This window comes from Geotrypetes seraphini, chromosome 3 (assembly GCF_902459505.1).
Source record: "Geotrypetes seraphini chromosome 3, aGeoSer1.1, whole genome shotgun sequence".
In the NCBI taxonomy this organism is placed as follows: Eukaryota; Metazoa; Chordata; class Amphibia; order Gymnophiona; family Dermophiidae; genus Geotrypetes; species Geotrypetes seraphini.
In genome coordinates this window covers 122,867,247-122,888,710 of record NC_047086.1, presented here as the reverse complement: position 1 = coordinate 122,888,710, position 21,464 = coordinate 122,867,247, and the positions used below count along the sequence as shown (strand labels likewise).

Genomic DNA, 21,464 nt, shown 5'->3' with positions numbered 1-21,464 from the left:
ATGTAATTCACGTTCAGTTCAGATTTGGAAATGGCAAAAGCAATTAGTCTAAAATCCAATTAGTTCACACACACACATAATTTACTAAGAAGCTAGTTTGCTTCAAATATAATAAACACATGGAAGAAGGTGAGACCATGGCACACCTCTGTTTTAAGAAAGCATATGATTAAATTTGCTGTGGAGAATGCCTCCTCCTGAACTAAAAATGTATTCAAACATTAGGAGTGAAACACCAATTACGAGAGCTCGTCAGTTCATTGCTTATTGTCATCATGAATCATAAAAGCAATTTAAACACAAATGACCAATGAACCTCAAATAATTATAAAAGTCTGTTTATATTTATAAAAGTCTGTTTCCCTGCTGTTCAGCACTATGGTCTGGACAGCTCCTGGGACAGAGGGAATGTCCACATCAAAATTAATAATGCGCTTTAAATTTTGGAATGTGCTAGAAATCTAAAAGGAGCACTTTTACCAAAGTGTGTTAAACTGTTAATATGAAAATTAGTGCCTCCTTCCTGTGTCCATGGTGCCCCCAGTGCTTCCTTCCCGTGTCCTTAGTGTCCCCAGTGCCTCCTTATGTCCCCCCACTGCCTTCCCGATTTTGTCCACCCCCAAAGCCAGCCTGCCTGTCTGCCTACCTATCTCCCTCCCTCCCTGCTGCGCTAAAGCCATCCAGCTTGCCTGCCTACATCCTGCCCTCCCTGCCGCGGAAAAAAAAAAGCGCCTCTCCCCTTCCTTTCCCCCGGTCCACGCCTGCAATCTTACCTCCCCCCGCCGACAAGATGTCTTTCCGACGTCAATTCTGACGTCGGAGAGGATGTTCCGGGCCAGCCAATCACTGCCTGGCTGGCCCGGAACGTCCTCTCCGATGTCAGAATTGACGCCGGAAAGACTTCTTGTCGGCGGGGGGTGGGGGGAGGTAAGATTGCAGCGGCGCAGGCAGGGAATAGGAAGGGCAGGCGGACCCGGACCTGGCCGGCTGTGCACCTCCCCCCAAGCCGTACACACGGGGCGGACCGTTCCCCCCCCCCTTTGGAACGCCACTGCCTATCTCCATGGGCAACTCCTCTCCTCCTGAACAAATGGATTCCCCTTTGCTTGAACCAGTTTCAAAGTAATCCTGCCCAGGCTGCTTCCCAACCCTCTCTAACCTTTGTCTTGAACAGGGGTGTCAATAAGTCCCTCCTCGAGGGCCTCAATCCAGTCGGGTTTTCAGGATTTCCCCAGTGAATATGCATGAGATCTATTTGCATGCACTGCTTTTAATGCATATTCATTGGGGAAATCCTGAAAGCCCGACTGGATTGCGGCCCTCGAGGAGGGACTTTGACACCCATGTCTTAGAACAAGATTCCTAAGAGCTCTGGTGCAGCCTTGATTGTGCTTGTGAGGTGCAAGGACTGGAGCACAGTTCTCTCCTGCTGTCCTGTCTTCCCTGAGGCATTCTCTGCTGTTGTTTCCTGATTGCCTCCTGCTGAGATCAGCTGAGTTTAGTTTATCCTGCTGAGGCTTCAGACTTACTCTGTCTCACTCTGGAGTAGAGAGCTGCACGGGAACGGGGACGACGGGAATCCCGCGGGACCCGCGGGCATCCCGCGGGTTCCCCCTTTGGGTCACGGGGATCCCGTGGGGACGCCCCTAGGGTCGCGGGGATCCCGTGGGGACGCCCCCTAGGGTAGCGGGGATCCCGTGGGGACGCCTCCGAGGGTCGCGGGGTTCCTGCGGGGCTGGATGTACTCAGTCGCGCGGCTCTTCTCCCTACCTTCTCTGCTTGCAGCACAGAGCCGAACGGAAGTCTTTCCGACGTCAGCGCTGACGTCGGAGGGGAGGGAGGGCTTAAACAAAGCTGGATGTACTCAGTCGCACGGCTCTTCTCCCTACCTTCTCTGCTTGCAGCACAGAGCCGAACGGAAGTCTTCCCGACGTCAGCGCTGACGTCGGAGGGGAGGGAGGGCTTAAACAAAGCTGGATGTACTCAGTCGCACGGCTCTTCTCCCTACCTTCTCTGCTTGCAGCACAGAGCCGAACGGAAGTCTTCCCGACGTCAGCTTAAACAAAGCCCTCCCTCCCTCCGACGTCAGCGCTGACGTCGGGAAGACTTCCGTTTGGCTCTGTGCTGCAGGCAGTGCAGGTAAGGAGGAGAGTAGCCTCGCGGTTCGAGTGGCTACCAAGGGAAGGGGCGGTCCGCCCCGCCACACCCCGCCCCGGTTGCAGCACAGCCGGCCAGGTCCCCTTACTTTTGTGGCACTTCCCCGACCGCCGACCGACAACAGCCCCGGTCCGACAATCCTCCCTGCCCTGTAGCCGCGAATCTAAATTATCTTCTTACAGCAGCTGTAATAAGGTAATTTAGATTCGCAGTTAAGGGCAGGGAGGTTTGTCGGACCGGGGCTGTTGTCAGTCGGTCGGGGAAGTGCCACAAAAGTAAGGGGACCTGGCCGGCTGTACTGCACCCGGGGCGGTAGAGAAGGAGTGGGGAGAAGGACGCTGAAAGGCCATGGGGAAGACGGGAGGAGGGGGGGAAGGACTCTGAAAGCACTTGAAGACAGAGGAGGGAGAAGGACGCTGAAAGCACATGGGGAATACAAAGGGGTGGAGAAGGACGCTGAAAGGCCATGGGAAGGGCGGGGGGGGGGGGGAAGGAATCTGAAAGCACTTGTGGAAGACAGAGGGGGGAGAAGGATGCTGAAAGCACATGGGGAAGACAAAGGGGTGGAGAAGGACGCTGAAAGGACATGGGGAAGACAAAGGGGTGGAGAAGGACGCTGAAAGGCCATGGGAAGGGCGGGGGGGGGGAAGGACTCTGAAAGCACTTGTGGAAGACAGAGGGGGGAGAAGGATGCTGAAAGCACATGGGGAAGACAAAGGGGTGGAGAAGGACGCTGAAAGGACATGGGGAAGACGGGGGGTGGGTGGAGAAGGACGCTGAAAGGCCATGGGGAAGACAGAGAGGGAGAAGGACGCTGAAAGGACATGGGGAAGCAGAGGGGGGAGAAGGACACTGAAAGCACATGTGGAAGACAGAGGGGGGAGAAGGACGCTGACAGGACATGGGGAAGATGGGGGGGAGAAGGACGCTGAAAGGAAATGGGGAAGAGAGAGTAGGGAGAAGACACTGGCAGGGAAGAAGACAGATGCCAGACTATGGGGGAGCGGAGAGAAGAAGATGGGTGCCAGACCAATTTGGAAGGGGGAAGAAAGGGAGAGGCACAGTAACAGAGCAAATGGAAAATGCAGAAGGAAGAGAGACAGTGGATGGAAGGAATTGAATGAGAACATGAGGAAAGCAGAAACCAGGCAACAAAGGTAGGAAAAGAATTATATTTCTTTTTTTTTTATTTTGCTTCAGGATAAAGTAGTATATTAGTTGTGTTGATAAAAATTTATAAACATTAGAGGCTCTGGTAGAAACCCATTTGCAAAGTATGTATTCTTCCCAATTAATATTTTCAAATTAATAAAGTCTTTTTGCTTATTTGTAAATGGGTTTCTACCAGAGCCTTTAATTCAGTAGCATAATTAAATGAAATAACTATTTCTGAAGTTTATATGGACGGGCGGGGACGGAGGGGATTCCTCGCGGGGACGGGTGGGGACGGAGGGGATTCCTCGCGGGGACGGGTGGGGACGGAGGGATTCCTCATGGGGACGGGTGGGGACGGAGGGATTCCTCACGGGGACGGGTGGGGACGGGTGGGACTTTGGCGGGGACGGGTGGGGACGGGTGGGATTTCTGTCCCCGCGCAACTCTCTACTCTGGAGCTTCTGAGTCCCTCCCCTTTCTTTAACCCTTGCTATGTCTTTCTGCCTGCAAAGAGCTTTTGCCTGAGTGTTGGTTAGCTTTTTGAAAGGAATTATAAGGAAGTGGAAAGAAACTCCTGCCTTACTCTACAGTGACCCTCTTTGTATAACTTGCCTGCCCTTCTTCAGGACTGGGCACAGCCTTAGTTTGCAGGTTTCTCTCCTTGGGTCCAGGCATGCTTTCTTTTCTGGTTTGATTTAAACCAGTGACAGGGGCTCCCCTGTCACAATATATACCCTCACCTGCTATGTATGGGGTTATATCTCTGAATAAATATATAATAAATTCCATAGCAAGTGGGGCTTAAACATTTCCTGTAGGCTATTGTAATGGCAGAATAAAAATCACTAATGTAATGTAATATATATATGTACTAGTGTTTTAGCCCGTTACATTCGTTATAGTAACGGGTGCTAGAATAGCCCCTACTATACCTTGACCCTGACTCTGACCCCACCCATGCCCTGCCTTTATCATGCCTGGACCCTGCCTCCCACTGATCCCAGTCCCACCACCTTACCTTTCACCATTTCCTTTGTACCCTTTTAGCCCTCATAGATCCTCCATTGCATTTATCACCTGACAGGGTCTTTACTTACCCGAGGCAGCAGCAGCAGTCCTAGCATACCAACCTTTCCTCCCTCAGTGCCCCAAAACAGCAGTGATCCTACCATTTTCATCTCTCCCTTTCCCCCTTTCACACCCTCTACCATCTCTCTCTGACCCTGTTTCACCCCTTTTGCCATCTTTCCCTTTCCTGTCCCCCTCTGTCCTTCCCCAAGACCATCTCTCTGTCCTGCCCCCTCCACACTCCCTGAAGTCTATCTCTCCCTATCCCCTACCATCTCTCCTGGTCCCCCTAGTAGCCCCTCTGTCCTTCTCATCCATCTGTCTCTGTCTCTCTCTCCTTTCCTCACGAGTCCAACATCTCTTCCTTCTCCCACTCCCTCCCCCAAATCCATCACCTCCTGCCTCTGCGGAGCTCTCGTAGCTCCTCCTCCAGCCAGGCTTCAGCCATCTACTCTGGCTCCGGGCTCGGCTGCCGTGACCAGCAGCTGCTAACAGCCACCGTGGCCTGCAGCTGCCAACAGCCGTCGCGACCGACATCCGCCTCGGGGGGAGAGAGAGAGAAAGATTCTCATGGGGAAGGGGTAAAACGCGGACCTCACGGACCTCGCGGATCTAAACCCGTACAGCCTTAAAAATCTGAGGTCCGTGTCGGTCCATGTCCCTGCCGCTTGTAGTTTCTGTCGCTGACAGACCTTGATTGAGATTGAAACGTATAAGTATATCACGGGACGCATCGAGTCAGAAGATGATATCTTCCGGCTCATGGGACCCTCGACCACCAGAGGGCATCCGCTGAAAATCAGGGGAGGGAAGTTTCGTGGCGACTTCAGGAAGTATTTCTTCACCGAGAGAGTTGTGGATCATTGGAACAGACTCCCACTCCAGGTGATAAAGGCCAGCAGCGTGACGGATTTTAAGAGAAAATGGGATACTCACGTGGGATCTTTAAGTGAGTAAACTCAGGGGGGGGATACATGGAATGGGCAGACTTGGTGGGCTATAGCCCTTTTCTGCCGCTTTTTTCTATGTTTCTATGTTTCTATGAGATTTGAGCACTGACGGATCTGTCTCAGCATAGGGAGGGAAAAGTGTTAGGATCCGTCAGCGCTAAAAATCTCTTCAAGGTCTGTCAGAGCCAGAGACTAGTGCTGGACTTTGGAGACTTCTTTTCCATAATGCACGTCCAAAACCTATGTCCCCGCTCTCTTGGCTTCTGCTCTGCCTCTCCAGCACTAGTCTCTGGCTCTGACAGACCTCGAAGAGATTTTTAGCGCCGACGGATCCTAACACTTTTCCCTCTCTATGCTAAGACGGATCCGTCAGCGCTAAAATCTCTTCGAGGTCTGTCAGAGCCAGAGACTAGTGCTGGAGCGGCAGAGCAGAAGCCAAGAGAGCGGGGACATAGGTTTTGGACGTGCGTTATGGAAAAGAAGTCTCCAAAGTCCAGCACTAGTCTCTGGCTCTGACAGATCTCGAAGAGATTTTTAGCGCTGACGGATCCTAACACTTTTCCCTCCCTATGCTGAGACAGATCTGTCAGTGCTCAAATCTCAATCAAGGTCTGTCAGCGACAGAAACTACAAGCGGCAGGGACACGGACCGACACGGACCTCAGATTTTTAAGGCCGTACGGGTTTAGATCCGCGAGGTCCATCAGGTCCGCGTTTTACCCCTTCCCATTCTCATGTGCGCAGGAGGGGAGGGGGCCATGATGGCGGCGAATGACGGTGACGAAGTTACAGTGAGGGAGGGAGGGAGGGAGTAGAAGCGCGCATGCGCACTCTTGCCCGAGGGGCCCTACAGCTCACGGAAAATGGAACACGCAGGTGGGAGTGCGCATGCGTGCTTAGGGTTTTATTATCTTAGATATATAGTTGTTAATTTGGGGAATGGAACTACCTGCCTATAACTTAGCTCTGTGTAGTAAGAGCAGATACTTAGAGCATTTAAGGAAGAGCTTGGATTTTATTTTTACAGAGCCAAGTTTATTTATAAGATTATGCAGGTAATGCAGTAATTTTAGTTACAATTTAGGAATCTTTAAACAAGGGAAATGTGCCACAAGATAAAATATTGTTAAGCTGGAGTAAAAGTAACTCACACTGATAAAGAACTACAGAGTATTCTTTCTTCTTAATGTTACTTCTGGTTAGATGGGTGAAAGAGGTTTGTTTGCAGAGGGTGTATTCTTATTTTATAATAATGTACCCCGTTTTAAAGTGTACATCGCTTAGAAATATTATAAGGGATATAATCAAATTTTAAATAAACATGAAACCTGAGATTTAAATGTAGAGGAGATTCCAATCACATCAGAATAATGTCCCATCACAAGTCAAGAATTCATTTCCAACTAGTTTCTGTTCTGGGTAGATGATATGATCTGAATTGCTTCCTAGCTGGGCAGAGCCTTGATTGGATTTTAATAGGGTCAATGGGCTAGATTCACTAAGCCCACCGATCAACTTCCGACCGCTTAGTGACCCCTTTACGACCCGATTTCCCTCCGACCCGATTCACTAACCTCTGTTCCGATCCATGCAGACAAATGAGGGGTACGGCATACAAATGCAGGCAGGAAGCAATTCACTAAAATAAAAAAGCGACACCGACTGGGCTGGCCGATCCAAAAATAAGCGACTGCTGAGGAACAGTCACTAAGGTCCTTTCCGACTGCCCTGCCTTCTGCCGTCCAGCTCTCTGCCTTGCTTCTCTGTTCTCAGCCCCGATCTCCTGCCTGCCCTGAACCTCCTCTCTTGCCTACCCCGAATTGCCCCTTCTCTCCTGCCTGCCTCAAATCGCCTCTTCTCTCCTGCCTGCCCCGAATCGCTGCCCTGCTCTCACCCCGACTCTCCTACCTTTCCCCCGCACCACGAGCCCATGGTTTTAACCCGCGGGTTTAAAGCGGGTTAAAACCATGGGCTCACGAAGGAAAAGTAAAAACAGCTGAAAGTTTAAAAAAGGTCGCTGCTCTTAAGCATGCGCCGACCATCTACAGATGATCTGCGCATGCGTCGGGATCGCTAGAGAGCGATCCTGACAGTTGGATGGTGGTGTGATTCCCGATCACTCTCATTTTGCATGAGGGCGATTCGTGAATCAGCCCCCTAGACATGGATCGGATCCATGCCCTTTGTGAATCTAGCCCATTGTCTGGAGAGTTTCAGGTAGATGGTATTCCTTTTGTCTCATCACAGCTTTTTATTTATTTATTTATTTTATTTATTTATTTAGATTTATATCCCGTTCTCCCAGTAGCTCAGAACGGTCTACAAGTAAACATACACAGTAGAAGTAGTTAGGCAAATAAATGTGCAATAGGTTTAGATGCTTGGACATACAAGATTGAGCAGTATTTATCAGGCTACAGACAATTTTTCAGAGTATAGACAATTTATCAGAGTACAGACTAAGAGAGGACTATACTGAAATTTAGGAGAAGTTAAATAGGGGAGAGAAGAGAGAGGTGGGGTTTAAGGGGGGGTGTAGACTGAGGGAGACCTTTAGTTGAAGCTTTGAATAATTTAAGCTTAAGTAATTAACACGTTTGCTCCAGACCCTGTGTCTTTTGCTCTACTCTATCCTCTGTTTGCTGTTCATAGCTTGGAGAACAGAGTTCTGTTTAATACGCATTCATCTTCTATTATGGTGCATATCTTACAGAGTAAAGTTAGGTTAGACACTGATACCAAACCCAGCTATCTTTTATAGTCACTAAAAAGAATACTTAACTTCTTTGCTTCAGGCTTTCAGACAGATGGATAGACCTTTTCAGAGTTCAGGTTAGGAAATACATTTTATTCTTAGCTATAATTTCCATAGATTCAGATACCCTATAAAATTAATCATATCATGCTACAAGTGTGGCCATGCCTGCCCTCTCTGGGCCAGAGCTTTAAAAGCAGTTGTTCATTTTTTGGTGGCTGCAAAATGTGCCTTATTCATGAATTTTCAGTGGTAAATTGTTCTGCCAAAATTTCTTACTGACTGTCCTGGTACCATCCATATAGGCAGCAATTCCATAATGTCAATACCAACATTTAAGTACAAAGTACATATGTAAATGACCAGAAAACTGGCATAAACATGTGTGTGTATATATACACGTGTAAATGCCCAAATGCCACCTATGTATGATTCAGTGAAAAGGCACTCATTATGATGAATAGTTTGAAGGTGAACATATGGGCAAAGCCTGGGTGAGGGTGCACAGTTATGCCTATAGGCCCCAATTCTATAAATGGTGCCTAATATTAGGCACCTAGATTGGTGCACCTAGCTGATCTAGGCTCCTAACTTACCCCCCCCCTTTATTTTACAAAACCATGATAGTGGTTTTTAGCACAAGCTGGCACACAATGTTCTGCGCTGCTCCTGACACTCATAGAGTTCCTATGAGCGTCGGGAGAAGCACAAAGCATTCAGCGCGCCGGCCTGCGCTAAAAACCGCTATTGCAGTTTTGTAAAAAGGGTGGGGGTTAATTGTTTAAAAAGCTTAATTGGTTCTGAGAATAAGCAATTAACAATGCATAATTGATGTTACTTGCACTTAATTGGATGGTAGGTGCCTATCACTGTGAGGTAGGCACCTGGTCCAAGGCACCATCCAGAAAGTAGGTGTGGTTAAGGGGTGGATCATGGGCTTGTTTTTCATGTAGGCGCCTGTTTTGGACTTAGGCTTACTCATTTAGGTCAAGAAAAACCCTGACATAAATAGGATGCACCTAAGATTAGGCTGCCTACCAATGCCCACGTCCTCTTTAGGCGCCCCTAAGCCTGATTCTATAAAGTATGCCTAGCTTTTATAGAATCATGCTTAGATGAGTTGAAAAGTGCATAAGAACTCTGTTTTGAAATACAACCAGTGTTGTTTATCTATGTTTGAAGAGCTGGTTGGTTTCTGCAAGATAGCATTAGAACATAAGAAAATAAGGATAACCTTACTGGGTCAGACCAATGGTCCATCAAGCCCAGTAGCCCGTTCTCATGGTGGCCAATCCAGGTCACTAGTAACTGGCCAAAACCCAAGGTGTAGCAATATTCCATGCTACCAATACAAGGCAAGCAGTGACTTCCCCCATGTCTTTCTCAATAACAGACTAAAGACTTTTCCTCCAGGAACTTGTCCAAACCTTTCTTAAAGCCAGCTACGCTATGCACTCTTACCACATGTCTTCTCTGTATTCACACCTCACAGTGAGTCTCACAAGCAGGGGAACAGAGCTAAGCAATAACAACACTTTTTATGGACTTTTGCAGGTTGCAGAGGGGATGGCTTATATCGAGAAGAGGAATTACATCCATAGGGATCTTCGTGCAGCAAATATTCTGGTGTCTGACATACTCTGCTGTAAAATTGCTGATTTTGGTCTTGCAAGAATTATTGATGATGAATACACTGCAAAAGAGGGTAGGTTCCAAGTGAAGATAGAATCGTCAATGTTCAGATCTTTCTCTATCTCTCTCTGCTTCTATAATTAGGGCTTCTAATTTTTTTATTCTAACCACACCAGAAATGCTTCATAAAGCTGATAGTAAATTTGGAGTTTCTGATTACAGTAAAAAAAATCCTGAAAAACTCCCCTTCTTGGACATCAACTGGCAACTCTTGCTGCAGCCCTTTGATGTCATCAAAGCAGGTGCTGCAGTGGTGTCCCCTGGCATTAGTGAGAGTTTGTACCTTTGCTCCTGAAAATTCTCTGCTTCTTCCACTAGGATGGGTTTAAAATGTGAGAACAAGTAATTCCTGTATTTATACAAGAAACAGGAAGCACCTGATGCTCGAGCTGGGGAAAGGGGAGGGTGAGGCTGGGAATTGAAGAGAGGAAGGCCAGTGCTTTGGCTTGGAGGTTGATGCTGGGACCCGGGAGAGGGGAGGATGATGGTGGGACAGGAGAATGGAGGACTGATACTGGACTGGGAGAAGAAGAGCTAGAAGGGGACTGAGGCTGGCAGATCCTAGGGGTAGAGGTGGGAGAAGGAAGCTGTCAGTATAAAGAGACTTGAAAGCCACAAAACATTTATTTTTATGACACAAATATACCATACCAATAAATTCATATTTTTCCCACCCTGGGAAAGCACCTAATTGCTTAAAAATATACCCCTATAATTCAAAATGGGGCTTTGCATTGGAGACCACTGATTTACAGGCTTTACTTTCAGTTCTGCAAACAATTACAATTCTATTCCTATCACAGTTTCCAGGCAAGCTCCCACCCTTTCCTTAAGGGCTTTTGTCTTTAGGGCGCCTCGGCTCCTATGCCAGTTTCTCTCTGCAACAGATATGGCTTATGATGTTCCCCAGCTTGCATCACAAGGCTCCAGAAATGGAAACAATCATGGGGAAGTTTATTGTTGGACCTGACACAGGCCATGTTTTGGCATAGTACACCTGCATCAGGGGTCTATATAAACATACTACATAAATAAATACTTCGTGGCCACATAACATAAAAATAAATCACGGATTAGATAACATCCAAAATTTATACATGGTAAGTAACAAAATGTGCATAAATAATAACGAGAGTGCAAAAGGAGGACATGGCCATAGGACTTATGCGGGTCCCGACCTATATTCAGCCAGGACCCACACAAGTGTCTTATGAAGATCCCGACTGAATATTGGCTGGGACTCATATAAGGGCCAGTGGCCTAATACCAGTATTCAATGCCAGTGCTCTAACATGGCTTGATATTGAATATCAGGTCCTAATTCTTTCCAAGGCAGTCAATGTTAATTTTAAAAAAAATCAAAACACTGTGAATATTTGCTACTTAGCTGCCAATTTCTTTTTTTTTTTCCTTCTAAACCATTTTTCAAGATTTGCTAAATCCCAACTTCTCTTATCCACACCAACCTATTATATTGCAGATTTTGGTATTATCTACAAAGAGGCAAACCTTACCAGGCAGCCCTTCCACAATACTGTGTAAAAAATGTTTAAAATAACCAGACCAAGAATCGATCTCTGTAGCACACCAGTGATAATGCCTTTTTCCTCAGAGTGAAGTCTATTTACAATTTTCCTTTGTTTGCTTCCACTTAACAAGTTTCAAGTTTATTAAAAATTTGTTGTACATGCAATGTCAGATACTTCAATGCATATGACAGTTTAAAATTAGGAGACAAACAATAAAACAACTTTATACAAATAAACATACAGTGTATACGTACAAATATTTGCCAGTACAAAACGGAAGGAGGGTGAACTACAATCTTTAAAGGAAATAGAGATACATAAAGGGAAAAAACAACTGGAGGGTAATAAAAATAATCTTGAAAGCATGATTAAGCCTGGAGGAGAAGGTAAAAAAGATTGCGACCTATACGTAAAGTCTGATTAAAATTAGGTATTAGAGCATATGCATTAATGATAGATGAATGATGCTTTCTATGTCTCAAATACGTCCTTATACAAGTAATTTTTTAAAGAGCTTTTAAATTTTTCTAGTGAGGATTCACCATGAAAGTAAATTGGTAAGTTGTTCCAGATCTGGGTGCTATAACTGAAAAAATAGTAGATCTCCTAGTACCTATTACTTTTAAAGAGGGGATAGTCAGCAGATGCTGTTCGGTTGATCTAAGTGTCCTAACTGGAGAATATGGTATTAGAAGACGATCCAGAAATATTGGTGCGTTAGTTTGTTGGATTTTAAAGGTGATCAGTGTGATTTTATAAATTATTCTATGCGAGATTGGTAACCAGTATGCTTTTTGTAACAGAGGTGTGACATGATTATATTTTTTTGAATTGGTAATAATTTTTATTGCTGTATTTTGTATAATTTGTAGTCTTCATATTTCTTTCTGAGTTATACCATGATACAATGTATTGCAATAATCTAGTCTAGAAATGACCAAAGAGTGAATGAGAATGTTAAGAGCTTCTGGTTTTAAGACTTTTGATAAAGATCTGATAAGACATAACTTATTGAAACAGATTTTAACCACTGAACTAATCTGATCGTGAAAGGAGAGTTCTTGATCTAGTAACACTCCCAGTATTTTTGTCATTGTTACTCTTTGGAGTGGGGAGTTATCTAAGAATATTTGCAATGAGAATTTAAGATCATTTTTCCATGGAAAAAACATTACAGAAGATTTAGTTACGTTCAGAGCCAACATATTATCTTTAAGCCATTGACTTATTTGTTTTAATTTATTATTTATATTTATTATCTCATTGGAATCAGCTGTATTTAATGGGTGCAGGAGCTGAATTTCATCTGCATAGGCAAAAGAAGAGAATCCTATAGATTGACTAAGGGTAAATAGTGGTGACAAAAAGATGTTAAATGAAAGTGGAGACAAAATTTAGCCTTGAGGTATACCATAAGAATTTGTGTAATTGTTTGATGACGAATTGTTAAAGATGATTTTGGCTGACCGCTCTTGAAAATATGATTTAAACCAGTTAAGTACTTGGTCAGAAATGCCAATAGAGGACAGTCTCTTAATAAGTAAATGATGATCAACAGTGTCAAATGCTACAGATAAATCAAGTGAAATCAAAAGGACAGATTTATGATAATCCAGGTGGTATTGGATATTGGTTGTAAGACCTATCATGGAGTGTTCTGTTGAATGGTTGGACCTAAAGCCTGTCTGATTAGGATATAATATATGCGTTTTTTCTACAAAGTTGATTACGTGATTAAGACTACCTTTTCTATTAATTTGGCAAGAAAGGGAAGATTGGCTATAGGTTGGTAATTTGATTCAGTCACAATTGATTCTTTTGGGGTTTTTTATTATTGGATGGATGATTGCCTCTTTCCATTCTTTCAGAATAAATCCTGTGGTTAGACTAGTTTCAATCAATGTCTGAATAAAGGGACCAAAGAAAGAGAATAAACGTTTTATGAAAAGAGAAGAGATTGAATTGAAGTCTGTACCTTTAATGTTAATACTTTGCAAGAGTCGTTTGAGATCTTCAAGAGTTGGTATATTGAGTGGCGTAAATCAGGATTTACATATGTAAGTATGGATGTTTGGAATTAGAAGCTACCTTGAATTGAAGAAAGTAGAAAATTTGTTCAAACAAAAAACTAATATGAATCAGAGAACAAATTCTTATCAAGTTATATTGAATTACCAGACCTCAAATACCCAAGGCACTACTTAAATCATTTTTCATGCCCTTGCTGGGGTGGTGACTTCATCATTGGTCTTGGTAAAATGGCATGTGCTGGGAATATTTTTAGTTGTCTTTAATTTTAATCTCATTCAATAAATATAAAGTGCATTTTAGTGCATAAGATGCTAAAGAAAGGAAGGCACTTATCTTTTGTGCACTAAATGCACTTTATATTTATTGAATGGGATTAAAATTAAAGACAACTAAAAATGATTTAAGTAGTGCCTTGGGTATTTGTGGTCTGGTAATTCAATATAACTTGATAAGAATTTGTTCTCTGATTCATATTGGAATTAGAAGCTGCCAAATGATGGCATTCTTTTTGTAAATGTGTGATAGAATGGCTGCTTCAACTACAAGTGTAGAGAAATACACATGTATTTCCTATGGCCCTATATGAATTTTACAAAAGGCCCCATTTGAGTTCAGTGAGCCTTTTGTAAAATAGGTTGAAAATATGAATTTCCCAATTCATTCATCTCTTTTCTGTCCTACTACTACTAATCACTTATATAGCGCTGAAAGACGTAGGGGTGCTATACAAAATGGGGCTTTTAATCTGTATGTCTAGGCACATGTATTGAGTGGTATGAAATGTCTTTGAAAGTGTTTCCTTTAAGACATTCTCGGAAAATGTTAGCTTCAGTATGGTATCAACAATGATATTATTTATGATTTTTCTCCCACAGGAGCCAAGTTTCCAATCAAGTGGACAGCACCTGAAGCCATAAACTTTGGAATTTTTAGCATCAAATCTGATGTATGGTCTTTTGGAATTTTTTTAACAGAAATCATAACCTATGGCAGAATTCCTTATCCAGGTAAACTTTTGCATTTCAGGCTAGTGCAATGAATTCATGTTGGAATATGCTTAATCCCCAAGCTCAGTCTTATTATTTATTTAGAAAAATTCTTAAAACTTGTCTGTTTGATAAATATGTGACTTAATTGCCATTTTGTATTTTCTGAGAAATTTTGATATGCTTATGTAAGTAATTCACTGTTTGTGCAGTTCTTTCTTGCTGTACACCTCCTTGAACTAATGGTTTGGTGGTATATAAGAATAAATTATTATTATTATTCTCTCTTTTATTGAAAAGGACATGTGCATCAAGTAAATACCAAACAAGCTACCGGTGTGTTCATAAAACTTGTAAATATTGACCCTGCCAGCACAGATGTACATGAAAACAATCTTCTCAAGCAAATTAAGCCACAAATTTCAACCTGGCCAAGGCTGAAACATTTTCTATATTTCCCTTAAGCTCACTGGTGAAATTCATTGAACTGTATGAATTCATTGAACTGTATGCAGTGAATTCCCCCACAAATTCAACAGAGTTTAGGTACTTAGAAATTTGACATTAGGTAAAATTTATTTTTTTACCCAGGATAAATCATTCATTGTCATTGATTCCATGAACGGTATTACCACTAGGGATAATGTATAAGGATATTATACAGAAACATGAACCCTAGGTACAATGCTGCAGCCCTATTGCTATGGGTTGCTAGTATTATTTAGGGCAGAGGTAGGCAATTCCGGTCCTCGAGAGCCGGAGCCAGGTCAGATTTTCAGGATCTCCACCATGAATATGTACGAGATGAATTTGCATGCACTGCCTCCTTGAGATGCAAATGTCTCTCATGCATATTTATTGTGGATATCCTGAAAACCTGACCTGGCTCCGGCTCTCGAGGACCGGAATTGCCTACCCCTGATTTAGGGTAAAGGTGCCGGTAGGGCAAGAGCTACTGGGGTTGGCTCTTGCCCAAACCACTAGGCCCCTGGGATTTCAACTAAACTAGGATTTTTGGGGGGAGGGGGGCTTCAGGAGGGTGAAGGGGCTAGATTCCCTTACCTGACTCTCCATGCCCAATGCGTGACCGATCCGTGCAGGCCTGACCAATTCCCAAAACAATAAAATTAAAATGAGGATGATTGGAGAAGCACCCCCTCCGACCGCACGGATAGCTAGTGTGTGATCCTGACGCATGCACAAACCATTTGCTTTCCCTGTAGATGGTCTGCGCATGCGTTCAGTGTTCGTTTTTGCTGGGGGGGGGTTGTTTTGTTTTTTTGGGGGAAAGGGGGCCCCCGACTCTCCTGCTCTACGTCGATTGATTTTTCTCCTTTCGAGATCAGGCTGGCTCCCTTTACCCTGTGATAGACTGACATGCACACGTGTGCACCGGGCACATTTTTTTAATACTGCAGTGGTCATTTATTTGCCATTCAGCTTTTTTCGCATGGCAATTTTTGACTCTTCTGCTCTCTGCCGCCCTTCCCCACAGTGCAGCCCCGCTTTAAAACCACAGGCTCGCACTGCGGGGAAGGGCGGCAGAGAGCAGGAGAATCGGGGCAGCAAGAGCAGGGCTCGGCTGGAAGGGGCAGAGAGCAGAGCAGCAGAGATGGGCTGCAGGGTTGGGATTTCAGGCCCGAGGTAGGTCGGAAAGGACGTTTGCGACTGGTCCCCAGCAGTCGCTTCCTGTGTTGATCAGCCAGCCCAGTTGGTTTCAAAAATGTCTTTAGTGAATCGCGTCCCTTCCTACTTTGCATGCCATTCCCCTCATTTGCATGCACGGATTGGAATTGGATCGGCACAGAGGTAAGTGAATCGGGCCGGAGTAAACTCGGGTCACAAAGGGGTCACAAACTGATTGATACATGATCGGTTTGCTTTGTGAATCTAGCCCTAAGTCCTGTGGAAAGGTTCTTGCCTTGGAGGATAAATTCCAGTTGTGGTGGGCACCACTAGGGGGCCTTCAGTTTGGGGGCTATGGTTGGGCAAACACTATGAGGATGGAGCTTAACTGGGGGGCCCAAGAGGGGCATTTGCCTTGGGGGCATTCTGCTCACTGCTTTAACTGAAGGGCACCAAACCCTTTAAAATGCGGCGTATAAGCTGGGGTTATTTCACTTGTTATACTGCGGCTTGCAGTGTGCACCTGGTGCATACCCCAAACCGTAGTACAGTTTATGCATGTTTTACATCTCATTATTATGTACCTCGAGCAGATTTGAATAATGCTCATTAAGGCAAGAGAACCTACATTAATGCCCTTTAAGTCAGGTTAAGGGGCAAATAATATGGGTTATTGCTCTAATGCAGCTTAATAACTTTTTCCCTAAATGCCTGTGTTGCATCGGTGAATGCTTGCATATTTTGAGAATTTTCATGTAGGATTTGCTATTATTTTAAATTTGGCATCTATGGTGTTTATAAATGCAGTTAAATATAACTTTATAGAATTCATGGCAAGATATGATATGAAACGTTCAAAGTGATTATCTTTAATCTTCTCTATTGTTTTGCCTTTTGTCTTTGTTTTGTTCTATTTCTATCATTTAAATTTCTCCAGAATTCTACTGTTCAACGGCTCCCCCTTCTGCTTCTATTCCTTTCTCTCCTCTCTTCTACCTTCCAAAGTATTTAGATCAATGCTGTCTTGTTAAAATGTTTATTTTATTTTTATTTTTCCTCTAACTCTACTTTTCACTTCTCTATTACCCTCCAGGTACTTTAGTTAGATTGTGAGCCTTCGGGACAGTAAGGGAATTTTTCAAGTACCTTTCTTATTTCTAATCTTAATGTATATTTTCTGTAAACCGCTTAGAACCTAACGGATGTAGCGGTATATAAGAAATAAATTACATTACATTACATTACTGTATGTTCCAGAATATTTGCAAATAGCTGAATTTCTTGTAAGTCATGTGCTGAAAAGTTCATTAGAGCTCATGTTTCCAAGCAGAATATTGATCTGATGATTCTGTGGAATATTTATTTTACCCATGCAATATTGCTCCAAAGCAGAAGCTGATATCCAAAAAATATCAATACAGTAACAAGCACAGTCCCATGAATAGTGTAAATACAGATTTTTCTGTCTAAGAGCTCTTGAGTATATAAACATGCTTTTCTCAGGTAGTTAAGCAATATTCTTCAATACATGTTTTGCTGGGATACTCCAACAGCATCTGCCTATCCATGACTTTTATAAAGCATAAGTAACGGCTTAGATATGTATTAACCATGAATGGTTCCTTAGCTGCTTGATTTAACCCTTCACATTCTAAGCTTTCTAAAGTCTTAGAATGCATACTAAGAGGTTCAAATCATTTGCCATTGATAGCAAGAGCGTATCATATAATGTTTAGATCATGTACTATATACAAGCCAGATTCTAATTTATACCTGGTGTATTCGTGTTTTCCAGGTATGATGAACCCAGAGGTCATTCGTGTTCTGGACAGGGGTTACCGCATGCCATGCCCTGATGGTTGCCCCAAAGAATTCTATGAGATCATGCTAAAATGCTGGAGGAATAAACCCGAAGAAAGGCCTACATTTGAGTATCTGCAGTCTGTTTTAGAGGACTTTTATGTTGCCACAGAAGGGCAGTATGAAGATCAACCTCAACAAAAACTCTGATTCTGTAAAAGAGCGAACATAGTTATTCCAAAGGCAGACCAAAATTAGGGTTGCCAGCTATTCCTGTGGCATAAGATTTTATGGCAAGGCATCTGTTTTCTTCAAAAATAAGGAATCAGAGATTTTTAAGAACATAGATTCAATGAGATAATGCCAGAACTAATTCAATATCTCCAGATGGCAACAAATCAGCTGAAAGTTCTAACTACTCAGAAGTAAAGTATCGGATAACCATATATTTTGTTGTCTTTTTTTCTTGTGCTTTCCCTTTGACATTGATATTCATACAGGTAAGATATACATAGCTGCTGATGGTATGAATAAGATGCATCAAGTGGAGGATGCCGATATATTGTACTCGTATATTGCCTTGAAGCTGTCAAAAGGAAAGACATATTTAGGATTATGTTCATACTGAAAGCTTGATTCACTAGCTTTTTTTTCCCAACTGATGAACAGAACAGCACTAGTGAATTGGGCCCAAATTGTAAAAAAGAAGCAGAAGGGGTAATTCCGTAAAAAGAGTGTGCAAAAAACTGGGCACTGAAATGCACATAAAAGACCAGAATACCATCATAAAGATTTGAGTGTGCACAGACACTCACACATAAATGCCAAGATTCCTGCTATCTGCTATGTGATGGTGTGTACATATGGTTGTAGTGCGAGCCAAGCATACAGCTACAATGTAAATGATAAAATACTATCATTTACCTTAAATCTGGGCATGGTCACGCCTACATTATACACACAAGTTGGGGCCTCTTTGCAGATGATACCAAAATCCCTAATGATATGGAAAACATGAGGAAGGACCTATTGAAGCTTGAGGAATGGTCTGAAATTTGGCAGCCTAGGTTTAATGCTAAGAAATGCAGTTATGTATTTGGACTGCAGAAACCCGAGTTTAGGGGGTGAAGAACGTTTGTGCACAAACGAGGAGCCTGTGTGTGATAGTATGAGATGATCTTAAGGTGGCAGGTTGAAAAAGGCAATGACGAAAGCTAGAAGGATGCTTAGGTGCAAAGGGAGAAGTATGTCCAGTAGGAAAAAGGAGGTATTGATGCCCCTGTATAAGACTCTGGTGAGACCTCATTAAGAATATTTTGTACAATTCTGGAGACACCAATTTCAAAAAGATATAAACAGGATGGAGTCGGTCCAGATGAAGTCAACTAAAATGTTTGACAATCTATGCCATAAGGCGTACAGGGGCAGACTTTAAGAACTCAATATGTATACTTTGGAGTAAAGGCAGGAGAGGAGAGATATGATATAGAGACATTTAAATACCTTTGTGGAATAAATACACAAGGCGAGTCTCATTTGAAAGGAAGCTCCAGAATGGGAGGCCATAGAATAAGGTTAAGAGGTGATAGGCTCAGGGGTAATCCAAGGAAATACTTTTTTACAGAAAAAATGGTAGATGCATGGAATAGTTTCCCAGTAGATGTGGTAGAGACAAAGACTGTGTCTGAATTCAAGAAAGCATAGCATAGGCATGTGGGATCTCTTAGAGAGAGCAAGAGATAGTGGATGGTAGGGATGGGCCATATGGCCTTTATTTGCCATCATGTTTCTATAAAGGAAAAGATGTGCCATCTTTCTTATATAGAATTTCCAAATAGGAGCCTTTTTGGTGCTTAAATATAGGCCCCCTTTATAGAATTGCTCCCAGAGTGTTCATATATAACATCATAACTAACCCCTGAAGGTGATAGGCACAAGTCTTTATTTCTACCAGTTAATGTAAAATCTTTTCATTTTGTCTCAGTGAGTAATGTTCGCCATGACAGATTTGGAAATGAAAGTGTTGATCATTGTGACATGTTTTGATATTTACAAGTGAAACTTTATAAAGAATGTTTCATTTTCTTTTCATTGAATTTTTTAAAGTAGCAATTACCATATTTTTGGAGAATATTTTATGTTGCTCTATAATATTTATACTATAATCTCCTCTGGCATAGTATTTATTCCCTTATGTAATTGTTGATAGAAAAACCCTGCTAAGGCAATACCTTGAAATCAATTCTTTTATTTAGCAATAAAATAGAAACATGAAAAGACCAATAAAGTACATTTAACATTGGTGACAAGTTTTGGGAAGGGCAGGGCTTTGTGTGATTGGTGGCTTTGGGGAACCCCAGGATGGGCTTTGAAAATTTTAAAGGGATTGTTTTCTGATCAGGCACTGTCAGATTCATTGGGGGAGGGGGGGGCTTTTATTAACACAGTTTTCCCACCTTTGGGTTTTTCTGGATAACCCTATGGTGGCTGTCTCTTCCATGTTAATGTACAGTGCTGTGTGTGTCTGATAGTGCTATAGAAATGATAAACAGAAGATAGAAGAAGAACATTAAAATTTGAATTAAGAATTTTTTGCTTTATGGAGAAGTGTGATTTTATGCAAAGATCGGCACAGTCCAATGTCATAATTATCTTTTGTCACCTTCACAAATACCCAAATGATTGACACAGGAAACCAGGCACAAGTAGGTCCTTTGTAGATCTGAATACATCATTAGCAAGATCATTTCATTAATTCATAGTATAAGTATTCTGAATTTGCACTTTACCCTGCCCTTTTGGGGCTGGTGCAAGGATATCAGGCACCCTAGATGAACCTTCAACTATGAACGCCTTTCTTTTGAGTTTCAGGGCTATCACATATACCCCCTTCCCCTGAAAGATTGATAATTAAACTGAGTAATCATGATCACCCCAATACTAATCTTTCCAGAATTAACTTGTAAAAGTGCATAATTGGTCATCAGTGGTTTTTTTTTTCATATATACAGAATATACAAAATGAGAACACTTAAAAAAAAGAAAGTCTTCCTGTCCCGAATAGCTGAGCGGCAGGAGGCTGCTTTGGGGCTTCCCCTGCCGCTCAGATATTCAGGCTTCCCCTGCTGGCTCTGCGCATGTGTCAGTCGATTTCCCAATGACTGATCGGATGAGATTATGGTATATCTCCATGGAGCTCATTTGCCTGTGAAATTGTTTCAACATCAGTCACCATTTTCAAATCGGACAATTTATTGGCACCACAGCAACCCATAGGATTTTAATGGCAATTCATTCGGTCCCCTGTGCTTTCTACTCTACCTCCCCCCCCTACCAGCATCCTCCTGTCCCTTTGTTCTTTCTTCTGTTCCTCCTACGATGGTCCAGCATTTCTCCCTCTCTCTTCCCTCCCTCCCATTCTACAGCATCCTCACTCCCTTCTGCCCCTGATCCATCTCCCTCTTTCTCCCCTCCCCACTCCTGCACAGCATTTCTTCACATCTCTCCTCCACCCCCATAGTAACATAGTAAATGAGGGTAGATAAAGACTTGAATGATCCAGCCACTCTTCCTAACAGTTATACTCGTACTCATTATAAATTTATGCTTAAAATGAATCATCTTTTTTCTCTATTACTGGGTGCTGGAGCATAGAGGTCCACCTGGAACTACTGGAGTTGCTGTCGAAGCTCACTCCAACCTATCCAAACCATCA

The 21,464-nt window shown here is 43.1% G+C and overlaps 1 protein-coding gene across 2 annotated transcripts in view; it reads left to right on the top strand.

Annotated features, from left to right (window-relative positions):
- Window positions 1-19,221, top strand: part of BLK (BLK proto-oncogene, Src family tyrosine kinase) — a 162,411-nt gene extending 143,190 nt beyond the window's left edge. For both annotated transcript variants that reach the window (XM_033937778.1, XM_033937777.1), the window contains exons 11-13: window positions 9,640-9,790; window positions 14,213-14,344; window positions 17,745-19,221. In XM_033937778.1, coding sequence (XP_033793669.1) covers window positions 9,640-9,790; window positions 14,213-14,344; window positions 17,745-17,959 — 498 coding nt within the window. In that variant the 3' untranslated portion in view covers window positions 17,960-19,221. The remainder of the gene's footprint in view (window positions 1-9,639; window positions 9,791-14,212; window positions 14,345-17,744) is intronic.
- Window positions 19,222-21,464: the final 2,243 nt, after the last annotated feature.